Genomic DNA, 14,841 nt, shown 5'->3' on the forward strand with positions numbered 1-14,841 from the left:
TGTCTTAAATTGTTTTAAATATTGAAAAACTTTCTTCCTCTTCTGTGGTGAATTTAGTCCATTAACGTTCCAGGTTAGGAATTTAGTTGCCATGCATATCCTCCCAAAGCTCTTGGACCACAGCTTTAATAGGACTAACTTCTTTAGGCCGTGCTCTTCCCACTGCTTGGCTATGAGTACGTTGTGAAGATTCTGAGGACTTTTGCTGGTCTTGTTCTTTTATTTTCTTTGCTCGTTTTAAAGCAGCACGCGTTACCCTTTGCTCTCTAGGATCATCCAAAGAAGTTATAACTTGATCTCCTCCAGCTCCATTTTCCTCTGTTTCATCCTCTTGATGTTCTTCTTCTCCAGATCCCTTTGCAGCTTCCAGAAGTGTTAATGGGGTTGCTTTTAAGACATTATTATAGAAATCGCGCGCTTGCTTCACAGTAATCAGCCGATACCTTTTACCTTCATGCATCACCATCAGCCCGTCTGGAATCTCCCATCTGAACCTTATATCTCGTTGCTTGAGCTCTTGCACAAGAAATGTAAAATCCTTCCTTCTCCTTAAAATCTTTGGAGGGATTTCTTTTAAAACCAAGACTTCTTGATCAGCAATCACAACTTTAGCATCATAGGCAGCTTGTATAACTTCATCTCTAATTTCTCTTTTTGCAAAGTATACCACCACATCTCTAGGCAACTTTCTCTGTCTGGCAATCCATGAATTCACACGGAACACTTTATCCATAGCTGCTCTTATTTCAGATGCTGGCTGGTTCAATACCACTTCAAGAGCCTCAGAAACCAGCTGCTTTAAATCTTCCTTAATATCCTCTTTTAAACCTCTGATTCTAACAGCAAACTGCATCTGGTAATATTGAGCAAGGCTTAACTCCCTTTCCATTTTGTCTCTTAAATTTTCATTCTCCCGTACTTTTGCTTCTAATATTGCATTCTTTTGGGTCAAATCATCCACTTTTTCATCTAAATCTTCCACACATTCCGCCACTTTATGCACTGAAGACAAAATGTCTACCTTCATCACGCTGAACTTCTGTTCCATCCTCTCTTCCATTCTCTCCTCCAGTTTCTCCAATTTCTCCTCCATCTGTGCAAATTTATCACCAATTGATTGATTAATTGATTCCAAAAGTACCTGGGCATGTTTATCCAGTGCATCTCGTAAATCCTTCGGTGTCAGTACATCAGGAGGGTGCAATGCCTGTAGTGATGATTGTTGCACCGGAGAAGATCCACCACTCCGAAGAGTTTTAGGGGGAGGTTTAGCCGCCATCTTTTACTTTTACTTTTCAATTGTGACGCACTTTCACTTAAAGTTTAAAAAGTCCATCAAGCTCGAGAGTATAGTAAAATAATCCTCTTCACTTTTTCCTCTTGTACCGCTCTGCCTGCTCCTTTAATCCATAGTCCTTTCTTCAGGCAGGGGTGGTTCGCAGACACCTGGCTCTGCTCCAAGAAGTCCGGAGCAGAGACGCTGGCCAGCTGGGAGCAACCCAGGCTTCGGGGGAGTTCAATCCTTCAGCCGCCCAAGCTCCAAGCTCAGGCGGCCCCGGAGAACTCGACCCCTACCTGGGTCCTCACCCCCTCCTCTTCTCCCAAGGAGGGGGCCTCAAATTCGCCCGAACAGCTGATCGGCGCTGTTTCAGGCGAAAAAACACACAGCTGAGCCGCGGGCAGCCCGGGAAGGCTGTCTTCGGCGCCGCGCAGCCACCGGAAGTCACTTAAAACTCTGTTTTGAGTGTGGTTAGTTTTAAAGTTTTAAGTCAGATATTGTATCAGAGATGTTTAAGACTGAAATAACATGCAAAGGAACTACAGGACCTACAGAATCAAATATCCTGACAGGTATGGATTCACATGTTTATGTTAACAAATCATAAAAAAGCACTGAGAAATGTTGAGGTAGGTTGAGTACTGAACTGGATAGCACTGAAACATGGCATAAGAAAATAAAAATAAGAAAAGTGTATGATAAAAATAATATGTGGTTTATTTTAGGATCAATATATTTACTGCTAAGCTTGTAAGCCGCCCTGAGTCTTCGGAGAAGGGCGGGATATAAATGGAATTTAAAAAAAAAAACTTACCAAGATCAGCTGAAAAGTTAGCTTTGTTTCCCCATGTTTTTTTAATCCATGCTCTGTAGTCAATCACCTCTTCTGTCACTTTAATAATTCTACCTAAAGTACTAAAAGAGATGTTGACCAGGATAAGAAATTAAGAGACAACACTGACACATTTTTTTTAAAAAAATCTGAACATCACTATAGACAACATAAGAACCAAAAAAAAAAAACTTAAAAAAAAAAGATTTGCATACATTCAATGTCGATCTTGGTTTTTTCAACTGATATTAGCTCTTCTTTCCAGAGTGCTGTATTACAAGAAGTACTATGTAGCCCTAGAATTGAATACATATTATACTTCCTGTATGTGCCATGATGAGTGGATTCCCTGCTGCCTTTTGTTAGCTAACAAGACAGCTTTGCAAGAGGAATTGCTAAATCCTGGATCCCAGTCAGGTCATCTTTCCATAACAAAGGAATGATCAATGACATTATCCACATGACTCCACACAACAGCTTCTCATGAGTAGACCATGGAGACTGTCATTTTTATAGCTGGCTCATGAGTAAAATGGCTGCAAGTTGGGATTTACATCAAGCTCAAACTTGCAAAACAGCCTTTATGGACACATTTCTTGGCCAAGCCTTATATCTTAATCACATATAGTTTGGGGGATTATTTTATTATTTGCATATTGGAGAGATCAAGACCTCTTGGATTGGCAAGGCACTACTGCATTCATCAGGTGAGTTCTCCTTTCCTTAAAAGATGATAGTGTAAATTTGATTTTCAAGGTCCAAAAATATAAGATTTGTTTTACTAGGGCAGACATCTCAAACTCGTGACATCACGTGACATCACGCAACATATCAGGACAGTTTTGCCATTGTCGGCAATGGGGTGGGCACAGCTTCCGGATGACGCATCCAGCCTACAGGCCGGCAATTTGACACCCCTGTATTAGGGGATTAGTGATTGGATTTTGTGAAGTTAATAACTGATTAATGGGCCAGAAGGATTTGGAAATACAGCTCTGAATTGTTTAGAAGATACTTTCTCATGGAAAAATGGAGACTGTTTTGGAGTGGATTTTTTTAGCCAGGGGACAAAGAAAATGGAGCAGAAAATCCTTATTGCAATTCAGATAAAATTTTGGACAGAATGGATCAATGTTTGTTAAATTGATAGAGTGAATTTGTAAAAGAATGAACTGCAATAGATGTTTATGAAACTAATTTGAAGAACTTAAATGTAAATTCAAATGGGATCTGATGGATATCTAGAGATGAACAGATATTACTGTAAATCAGGAAATTGATTTGGATTATTTTTTCTCTGCATATACAGAAAAGCTCAGTTATGACTTGAAAGGATTTTTCAGACGTGACAAGAAAAAGGATGCATTTTATTTATGGGTACAAGAGAAATCTTTACAAGTTCTAAAGAATTTTTTCTTTGAAACCCAAATGAGCAGCAAACTACCTCTACAACTTTTTTTAAAAAAAATAAGGGAAGATTTATAAGATTGGCTTATTTGACCAGGTATAAAAAAAGTTTGCTCTTATTGGAATTTTGCTGATAGATTAATTTAGCATTATGATTTTGTTTTCTTTATGTAAGAGATGAACTATGGGGAGAAGACAGATTATGTTTTACTTAGAGTTATGTTTTATTTAAAGACAATGATAGCTATTAAAATTGTTTTCACTTCCTGGAATGAAGGAGGAAGTTACTTTTTTTCTTTTTCAAACCTCTCCCCCTTTTTCTGAAGTTTGTATTAGCTTTTATTCTTTACACATATAATTCTGAATAAAATTATTTTTTTAAAAAATGAATATATTCTTCTTGCAACATTCACAGTTCCTTCCCTGATCATACATACAAATTCTGGAAGTGCAATGTGAAGTTTAACTTCACACTGCACTTCCAGTTTAATTTTATATTTTGAAGCTTAAATGTATATTCCTCAAAAACCTCTGGACTCCTACTGGCCTGCTCACTTTTTAAACTGCAGCACCTGGCATGCCACTCACAAGCCCACATGCAGCCCTGCCTTTTAAAAGACTATGTACCTCAACCTATATAATGAACACATTCTCAAATAGTTACCTTTCTGAATCTCTATTAGGATATGATTTTGCAAGTGGTGATACTGCATGGCTTAGAACAATGTAGGCATAGTCAAAAACTTGCTTTACTTGCATGGCACCATAACAACTTCTTCCAACATCATTGCCTGTAATAGTCAATTTTTAAAAAATCACACTCATTATCCAGTTGACTCCAAAGTTGCTTTCACCTTGTCATGCTTACAATGCTTAAAATTCTTGGAATAGGTAAAATATCTCAAGGAGAGATGTATACTCTATACACTTGCATATGTACTAAATGGTGCCTGATCTTCCCAGTTACAGTATTCTATTCTTTGGCATACAGAACTGATACTTCTTTAAAATAACAGTATGCTGCATCCCAGTTTTCTATCTACTGTTCTTAAAATTGAAAAAACTCCAACCATATCATTTTTATTCTGCACTGGATTTGGAACCTCAATACCATGTTTCCCTGAAAATAAGAACTGGTCTTATATTTTTTTTGGGGGGGGGGGCTCCAAAAGAGGCACTAGGTCTTATTTTGAGGGGATGTCTTACCCGCTTACCTCAGGACCGCCACAACCAGGACTCCCATGCCCTGACACCTGTCACACCGCTGCCTGACTTCTTCTGCAGCCGCTTACGGCAGGAGGCCACATGGCACTTTGGCTGGTGCCCCATTTGCGGCAGAACACATGGCGTATCTCACCAGTGCTGCTGCTTGTAGCATGACGGCATGTGTCGCGTGGCACTGGTGCCGCTGGTATGTACCACAGTGCAATGCGCCATGTGGCCTCCTGCCATGAGTGGCGGCACTGGCACAATGCACCGCATGGTCTCCTGCTGCGAGAGGTGGCACCAGTGCAATGTGTCACATGGCCTCCTGCCGTGAGTGGCTGCCAGCAACCAGAAATGGCCAGGGGCCATGCAGGCTTCTGCTGGGTGGGGTTGCTGCTGGTGGTGCTGCTACTGCAAGGCGAGACATGAGGACATGGGAGGCCTGGCTGCCAGGGCCCTGAGGTAAGCAGGTGCAGGGCACATGGGGCAGCTCCACCCCCACACCCTAGCTTGATTTTTACACATGCGCCTTACCCCACCTTATAGAACCAGACTGTGTGACAGAGTAGGCGGGGTCTTAACTAGGGCTTATTTTGGGGGTAGGGCTTAATGTCATAAATGGCAATAGTGTGACCCAGGGGATGTTGCAAACAGCTGTAAATGGAAGTCAGTTGTCGAGAGCTTGAGGCCAGCCATCAGAACTTTGGAATTAGGTCATAAGTACCACTTGGGGGTCAGTTGTAACTTCAAACAGTTGCTAAGTGACTGGTGGTAAGTTGAGGACTAACTTTATAGCACTGGTTGACAAACCAAAAGGAAATATTATTATTATCTTCGTCATACTGTTTCCCACTGCAGACTAAATATATGAAAAATATGAGATTTGTAGTCCCAGAAAAGTGTTTGTCATATTTTGGTATTATGGGTACTGACTAGTACAATACAAAACAAGCAAATACACCACGACTGTTTAACAATCAAGTTTGGTTCCAATGACCAAGTTGTTAAACTAAATGGCTGCTAAGTGATTGCATGTCTGAAAGTTACTGTGAAAATCACTGGCTGCTGCAGTATCATTCAGATAAAAAGTCTATGGCTGGCTCAGGAATTCTGGGAGTTGACGTCCACGAGTCATAAAAGAGCCTAGGTTGCCTACCCCTGGTCTATCCTATAGCTATGCCAGCATTACACTCACTCCAGTATGCCTCGTTATCAGACATGTGATATTTGGCTGTATATGCACCCTGGAAAAACTGATTCCAGTAAATATTCCACAGCTTTGTTTTTGTGAATGATAATGCCTTCAGCCTCTCTCTCCCAAGAAAAAACTATGCTATAAATGTAATAAACAAATATTGCATGACAAGATATAAGAGTATTCTATTAAACATTCCTTTCAAAGTTTCTGGGCTAAAAGTTGAGAGTAATGTATGTCATCTTACCAGGCAGAAGGGGATCTTCAATACATAACATGGATGGTCGATATCCATTAGTCATGGTTTTCATGATTTCTTCTTTGGCAATATAGGCACCTCCATTTTTTATTCTAATACCAGTTTTTAAGTAATTAAAATTCCTTCCATAGAGTTCAAAAAATTCTATTAGAAGCATTCCTAGATTTTCATCATATTTTCGAGCATCAATTCTTGGGTGCAACTATTATAAATGAAAATCACAGGATTTTAGTTTCTTACATAGCAAGTGGTATTTATATATTATCAGCTAAAGTAATTCTTCCTTTTTTAAAATTTTTACATTGCCAGGTGATGGTATTTGCCAGTGTTCAAAAAGTACAAAAACATCTTTATATGACTTTCTTACAAAATTTATGTTTCACTGCATAAATATGATTCCGTCACATCTCATTCCCACATTTTAAAGGATAAATCTTCTAAACCAGGATGAAGATGGGATAAATAGTATGCTATGTCTGGTATTATCAAGGATCTGAAACCTCTAGTCCATTACAAATTTCTCACAATTTATTGGTAAATACTAGAATCGATAAAAAACAAAAGGAATATTACTATAATAATACCAAAATAGGTACAATACTTACCCAACAAGAAAGTAATTATCTAAAAATTATGGATGGGCAGCCTGTCTTATATTCATGATAACAGAAAATACTACTGAAAAGACACAGTTAGCATGAGATACAAATGGCTGCAAAGGAAGTAGTGGGGATGTTTTACTGTCACCAATAAATTCTAGACCAATGGGGCTCAACCCTGGTGTCCACTTAATGAATTCTATGCCATGCATTAACATCTGTTACATAAAATATATTTTGCCATGTTTTGATAGGTATTCATATATGTAATATTTTATGTGCTTTCATTAAACTGCCTCACTATGACACTATTTTCATAACTACTAAGTGTTTATGACAGCAATTTTTATACCACCCAGAGTCACTTTGTATGGGAGATGGGCAGCATAAAAATTTAACAAATAAAAATTTAACAAATTTAACAAATAACAAATCTGAAATTCTCAGTCAAACCAAATACAGTTTTTGAGCCCTAGAAAAGTGTCCATTTGTGCTGCAAATGAAAAGCAGAATTATTTCCAAACTTTTTAAAATACAGTGAATTCCCTAAAGAATAACATACCATCAAATTTGGAGGAATGGCAGAAAGGTATTAATAAATTTGTTTGGGCAGGGAAAAAACCACAAGTTAAATTTAAGACAATGCAAGATATACGTGAAAGAGGTGGTCTTAAAATGCCTAATCTTAAATTATATTATGAGGCTGCTGCTTTATCTTCAATTAGTGATTGGTTTAATTTAACACAAGGGAGATTATTAAATCTCGAGAGTTATGATTTGTTATTTGGTTGGCATGCATATTTATTGTATGATAAGAAGGTGGATAATGTTTTTAAGATACACATATTAAGGCAAGCTCTGTTGTGAGTATGGAAAAAATATAAATATAAGTTAAATTATAAAATACCAATTTGGGCAATTCCTAAACATGCAATAGAAAATATAAGTGTTGAATTTAAACATGATGTGATTACATACAAAGAAATTTTAACGATGGAAAGGAATGTATGGCAATTAAAGCCATATAATATTTTAAAAGAAGAAAAGATTATACAAACTTGGTTTCAGTATGGGCAGTTGCAAGCAAGATGGAAAGAAGATCAGAAAGTTGGTATTTTAACAACTGATGGAAATTTGGTAAAACAAATTAGAGATCAGGGTCAGGCACATATAAAAAGGATATATAATGCATTGATAGAAATTGATTCAGAAACGGAACTTGTTAAAGATTGTATGATAAAATGGGCCCAGAACTTCCAGGAGGTTATAACAATGGATACTTGGGAAAAAATTTGGGTTAGAAATGTAAAATTTACACAGGCTCAAAATTTAAGAGAGAATTTTTATAAAATGTTTTATAGGTGGCATTTGGACCCTAAAAAATTAGCATGTATGTATCCGAACTGCCAGCCTAAATGTTGGAGGTGTGGTTGTGAGGATGCAATGTATTATCATATATGGTGGACTTGCAAAAAAGTCAAAGCTTTTTGGATTAAAATTTGGTGGAATATCTTGCAGAAGATATTTAAGAAAAGGATAAAGTTTTTTCCACAGTTGTTTTTGTTGGGTATTATTACAGATTTTACTGTTATAGATACTAAATTGGTTTTGAATTTAATTACGGCAGCAAGGCTCTTAGTAGCGCAATACTGGAAGAAGGAGGAATTGCCTACTATAGAAGAATGGACTTTGAAAGTTTCTAACTTGGCGGAAATGGCAAAGATTTCAGCTTACTTGAAAGAACAATCGCAACAGAGATACATTTTGGAATGGAGAAGATGGATTGAATATATCCAGAATAAATATGGGACTAAAAAGTTTCATTTAGTATTTGAATAAGTATTGGTTTTATATGATGTAGTATTAGTTACGCTATTTGTTAATAATATAGTTATGTTTAAGGGGAGTTAAAGCGTGATAGAATTTTATGTTATTTTTTTAGTTTGTTAGCATATTTTAGCTCTAGTTTGCAAAGTTTATACCCTGTATTCAGCTCTGGGAAGTCGGGGAGGGGAGGGGGAGGGGGTAAGGGGGAGGGGAGGGGGAGGGAGGGAGTATGTTTTAAAAAAATGTATTGTAAAACTTTTCAATAAAAAAAGAATAACATACCACAATCAATCTTCAAATAATTATAGTCCAGTTTAATAGATTAATTTACTTACATAAAATGCATCATTTATGTAACAGTATTATAACAAACATTTAAGTGAAAATTTAGACAATTGGTGATATTTATGAAAAAGGACATACCTGTAAGAAGCTAATTGCCATTAAAATTAAGCTATAGGAGCTAATTCCACCAGTAAAAACCTCATTCAAATCCCTCTGAAGAAGGAATTGTTTTAATACTAAAATCAAGTAAGGCAGCAATGAGTATTTCTGTAAATGAAAGAAACAGTCAGTTCTAAAAGGAAACATTTTTGCTTGTGAATATAAAAGATCACACACCAAAATAATACACCATATACAATAACAGGTAGGAAAATGAAATAGCAAATGTTTATTATCTACATGCTTATTCCTTATAAAAATAGGTAACTGTTTCACTCATTAAAATTTAATAAATAACAAAAATACAAGGCAATTGCTACAAACATGTAATTATATGGTACATAAAAAAATGAATAAGCACAAGATAAAAATCAAGGGAACATGTTCTTAATCTTGGACAAAAATCACTAAATGGTAAACAAACACTCATGCATATACACTCTGTGTAGACACAGAAAAATTAATTCTGTTTATTCTATCAGGAGGAGCTTGCTTTTAAACTTATGAACTAAGATCACTTCTCAAAACCAAAGCAGAAAAAAACAGGTAACACACACTACAGTTAAACAGGTGTGACTTGCAAAGTAGTTTATGACAGAATAACTATTTTTGTAAGATTAAGCAAATAATTTATTCTTCATTAATACACAAATATAAAATAGTTCTTTCAACATCTTAGATGTATAGGTAGTCCTTGCTTACCAATTGCTTGATTTAGTGACTGTTCAAAGTTATAACAGCATAAAAAGGAACTTTTGAAACCAATCCTTGCATTTATAACTGTCGCAGTGTCCCATGGTTGTGTTATTGTCATTTTTGTGCTTTGCAACAGATGCACATTTACAATAGTTGTAGTGTCCCACAGTCACATGATCACCATTCACCTGATTCACAAATGGTTTGTGACAACTAGGGGTAATATAGAAGGCAGAACTTGCTTAACAAATATGATGCTTTATTTAATGGCCGAAGGGAAAGTAAGTTTGTAAATCCTTCAGTCACATGATTTTCTGCTTAGTGACTATAGTGCTTAACAATAGAGTTGTCAGTTCCAATTATGATCACTAAGAAGGATTACTTGTATTAGCTTCAAAAATTTAGAGTTACAACATCTAATAAATATATTGACAACACAGGTTGGAGCCTGCATGTAGACCTAGATTCTTTGTTACAGCAAAATATCCTGTTAAATGTAAAATAGATCTTTCCATTTATGTCACTAGACTGTAATCTATCACTAGGTTTGCTCACTAGGAGAACAAGTCTGAGCAAGACTAAAGTCACAATAATTTATCTGGATTCCAGAAGATTATAAACTAGAAACACTTTTGTATGAAGTTCAGTTTGACTAATTCTGGTGAACTACTTTCAGCAATTACCAATCCACAGTCCTAGAAAATATCTGAATTATTTTGTTTTCCAATCTGGTTTGTTTCTCATGAATCAAGGACCAGAGCATGAGCATCCAAAGGATCAACAGATATGCTTTAGGCACAAGCTCTTTTAGGCACAATTTCAGAGATTTTATACAAATAATCCAAAGAGAAATTTACTATAAATTCTGTTATTTTTGTCATTGTCGATTATTTAATGAAAATGTACGGATCTTGGAAAAACACTACTTTTTGGAGGACTGATCATGTATATTATTTAGTAGCTTGGAATTGGACATAATAGGTCTGATAGAAAGCAAAGAAATCTATAATAAAATTTTTACAAGTCCATCATGTCTAAATGAAAAATCTAAAAATGTTTGATTGAATTACATTTTGCATTTGATCTGAACATTCTTTCAAATATATAGCTAAAAATTCTTGAACAATTATGAGCAGATGTGGGGAAATATTTCAGAGTTCTTGAATATATTTTCTGAGAGGACCACGAAGTACATAATCCATCAATATCTGCTGTCTGATATTACAGATGGCATTTAACATAAGCCCACAACTTATTAATTTTGCTTTTTCCCCCAAATTTCAGTTCTAAAAGTAGTAGATATATCAAGACATATCTTTTTTTTTGTTCTGCTTACTTTACCTTCATGTAGTCTTTGATAAGTCGAGCTGCCTTCACACCAGTTTCTACATTAAAACTAATATCAACTTTCACCTCTGTAGCCTGGTCTGTAAGTTTAATTATTGGTACCTGCAAAAGTAGTAAAATCAACCATTCAGTGGACACCAATAATATGACATTTGCAGAGAGTAATCAATGTTTCAAATCATTTAAAATAACCAGTTCACTTAGACCAGACATGTCAAACTCGCAATGTCACGTGACATCGCGCAACGTATCAGAGACTTTTTGCCATTGCCGGCAATAGGGTGGGCGTGGCTTCCCAATGATGCGTCTGGCCCACGGGCCAGCAGTTTGACACCCCTAATTTAGACAGTACATTTTACATTTGTTAACAGACAGCTAATGTAAATATAAATCTATTTCAACCTTTTTAATAACTAATTATAAGATGGACATTTAGGGAATGATTGTTCTCTTTATGTTTTATATTAAATGTTATAAAAATTCTTATAACATTTCATTCTTGTTAATTTTTCTTTATATATTATAAATTTTGTACCATGAACATTTTGTTATTTTGCATATTGTGTTTTGAGCTGCCATGAGTCTGGAAGATATTGATGGCATACAGATTCAATAAATATTCAATGTGTTAGTATTCTTTCATTCTCTCATATTAGTGTTGTAGATGCTAAGATATCTTCTTGCTAATTTAAATGTCTATTATGATTCTAATATGGCAGTTTCTATTATACTGTACAGCATCTATTACTTAACAATATTTTATACATATTACAAAATCTGTCACTGCCAATGGCAACTACTCATATAACCCTTGCTGCCATTTCTTTAATGTGGAAGAGCCATTGGCATTTTGAAAAAGGAAAAATAACAAATTCTTTTGTGCAATGTTTAATTAATTAATTTCTATATTATAACACAGATGTTATGAAACTCATTTTGGCAAAGATGATGAGGTTATTATTAACAAGGAATTAATCATTTTTAATATTTAAACTGTATCAATTATTTACTATATGGCCAAGAAGCAGTTGTTTACTGTACTATCATTTAAAAAAATACTACTAACCCATCTTGAATACTATGTTATGAATTAGAAAGCTGAAATATATCTGGGTGGGTTACAAAATGTATTTTGATTCTAACACTGGGAGAGAAAGAGGAGAGAAATACACTGAGTATTTATCACACTCCCATACTGAAATTTCCATATTATTTAATATCTTTTTGGTTTTTGCCTCCAGTGTAATAACAGGACCAGAGAACCACCTGCTTACAACAGCAGATCTAAAAGGGTTTCTTAAAATAAAACTAGAGATTTGGTATCTAAGGCATGGAATGTTCACGGATCTATTCACATCAATGGCAAACATTTCCAAGTGCACTTAAGTTTAGGTTGTTAAACTCTATCTCATTTACAGCAATGTGCTAGTCTAAAAACAGCATGTGTATCTGTTTACTTAGAATTCAAATGGCATACTGAAGCTCTGAACATTACTGATAATATTGGAAATTTAAAGCAAAAGGGAAATGTCACTTTTACTTGGCAAGAAAATGACACAGTAGTAAAGGAAGAATTAAAGTCATATAGGTATTTTAAAATAGAAGCAACACACAAACTAGATATTTTAATAAAGTTTCTACCTATGCAAAACAAGTTATGACTCATAAGCTAAAGTCAGCTTAGTTTAACATATGCCAAGAGAAATTTTCAAATGTCAGCACCAGCAAAGCTGGACACATCATCTGTCAGTGATGTTACCAGGAGTTTAATTCAAGTTTAAACGGATAAAAAATAAAAAAACAATAGTTTATGAAATGTATTTCAAAATGAAGATTAATCAGGACACATGTTCAGCAGGTATTAAGAACAGCTCATAATGCAATCCTTATTGATTGAAATAAAATTATTAAATTGATTTAAGTAATCATCATATTAATAACAATAAAACTTTCCAGGCATTCTTTTGTCATGCCAGATGTTGAAATGGTTTGAAAACAAACATGAGCTAATTTAGAGCTGATGCCAAGAAGGCAGGAAGGCAGGAAAGCTGACAGCAATTGGGAAGAACATTTTCACAAACAATACCTATTACTAAATTGCAGTTGAGAAAACGGACAAAAACACAATATAAACAAGCAAACAATGAACCCAAAGTACAGGTAGTCCTTGACATACAATCATAATGGAGCTTGCCTATTACCATCATAAGTCATGGCAGTCATTAAGCAAGGCGCCCACATGACCGTGTCTTAATGACTACAATTCCTGCTCTCTCTGTTACAGTTGTTAATCAAACATGTGGGTTATTAAGCAGAGCCTGGGATGCCTCAGGGGATGGAAACGGGCTTGGGACTCCAGGAACAGGGCTCCATACTACAGCACTGAATAAATGGTTGTAAATTGAGGGCTACCTGTAAAATATAAACATGTCTGACAATATAACTTTCCCTCAATAAGGAAAAGTTCAGAAAAACTTGTTTTAAATTACTTACTGTAGCTTTGTCAAGTACTTTAATTGAATGTGGCTCAGCCACATTGTGTTTCCTTAGGGCTTGTTCTAGCTGCTGGAGAGGTGGGCTCTCCCATTTTCCAAAAACCACTAAATCAATATCACTGTAGATATAAAAAAAAATAGCTAAGGTTTATTAGAAACTTAGATATTATACAACAATTCTTTGAAGAATAGGCAAATAATGTAATTTGAGAGAGTTTGAAACATACATACAACATTGAATTGTCAAAGCATCCATGGCTTTTGTGAAACTTGCAAGCTGCTTCAAAATTTGTCTTAACTGTATCTGCAGGCTGATCAACAATTCAAATGCTTAAATAATTGGAAGACAGATCTTTGTTCACACTATGTATGTTGCAAAATACCTCTTTCTAATTGTTCGTACAGTCCATATACACTACCTCCTTGATTTAATAATATTTAATCTAATTATGTTAGTTATTCATTCCAAATCAAAATTTTAATAGAGTAATATATACAGCAGCATTTCTCTAGTCCCAAGTCATATTGGACTACAATTTCATCATTTCCCAGTCCATTTGGTTGTTAGGAATCCTACTCCAATAGATCTGGAAGGCACAGAGCTGGGGAAGGGTAATATAGAAGTTAAAATGATATAGAGCCTCAGCATAAAACAAACTTCCATGACAGCTAATACTGATATTTCTGGGTTTTTTAAAGTTTGGTTTAGAAGTTCTTTCATTTCCGAGTTGATTGTTCATAGTTTTTTTTGTAACTGAAAGATGTAGAAGGAGAATATTAATGTTTCTATATGTTCACACTATTGTACAAAAGATGATAAATTAGAAATACTAGCATCTCTAGAGATACAGTACTCTAATGTGTTGATGTAAGAATTTTTTTGGGTTTGCAGCTAAACCTGAAGAATCAATACACAGTTAAAATTAAACCAGATGTCTTTTCAATTATGTCAATTTTAAACACACAATAAAATACAATTTATATACCTTACATAAATCTAAGTTAATGAAAATGCAATAATTGCGTTATTCCTTCTCTGTATTTTTTTACTGTGCTCAATATCCCTCTTTTTTCCTTTATTGACTTCTTGATAACCAGTGAGGTTGGAGTGGTAATATAAGTCTTTTTAAGGTACCATGTAATCTTTTTGCTACTATTACATAACCTTAGACCCAACAATACAGATGAAAAATTTACAGACTCACCTTGTTGGCAGATAAAGTCCTGTACTAAAACTTCCAAATATCTGAACCTA

At 35.2% G+C, this 14,841-nt stretch overlaps 1 protein-coding gene across 3 annotated transcripts in view; it reads right to left on the reverse strand.

Moving 5' to 3' along the window:
* TENT4A (terminal nucleotidyltransferase 4A) overlaps positions 1-14,841 on the reverse strand; it is a 39,566-nt gene that overhangs the window by 10,588 nt on the left and 14,137 nt on the right. For all 3 annotated transcript variants that reach the window (XM_083360629.1, XM_083360628.1, XM_083360627.1), the window contains exons 3-9: positions 14,792-14,838; positions 13,585-13,705; positions 11,086-11,193; positions 9,028-9,156; positions 6,167-6,380; positions 4,183-4,309; positions 2,094-2,194 (exon numbers count right to left, since the gene is read on the reverse strand). In XM_083360629.1, the coding sequence (XP_083216755.1) occupies positions 2,094-2,194; positions 4,183-4,309; positions 6,167-6,380; positions 9,028-9,156; positions 11,086-11,193; positions 13,585-13,705; positions 14,792-14,838 (847 nt within the window). The remainder of the gene's footprint in view (positions 1-2,093; positions 2,195-4,182; positions 4,310-6,166; positions 6,381-9,027; positions 9,157-11,085; positions 11,194-13,584; positions 13,706-14,791; positions 14,839-14,841) is intronic.

The sequence above is a fragment of the Vipera ursinii genome (genome assembly GCF_947247035.1).
Source record: "Vipera ursinii genome assembly, chromosome: 3".
Lineage (NCBI taxonomy): Eukaryota > Metazoa > Chordata > Lepidosauria > Squamata > Viperidae > Vipera > Vipera ursinii.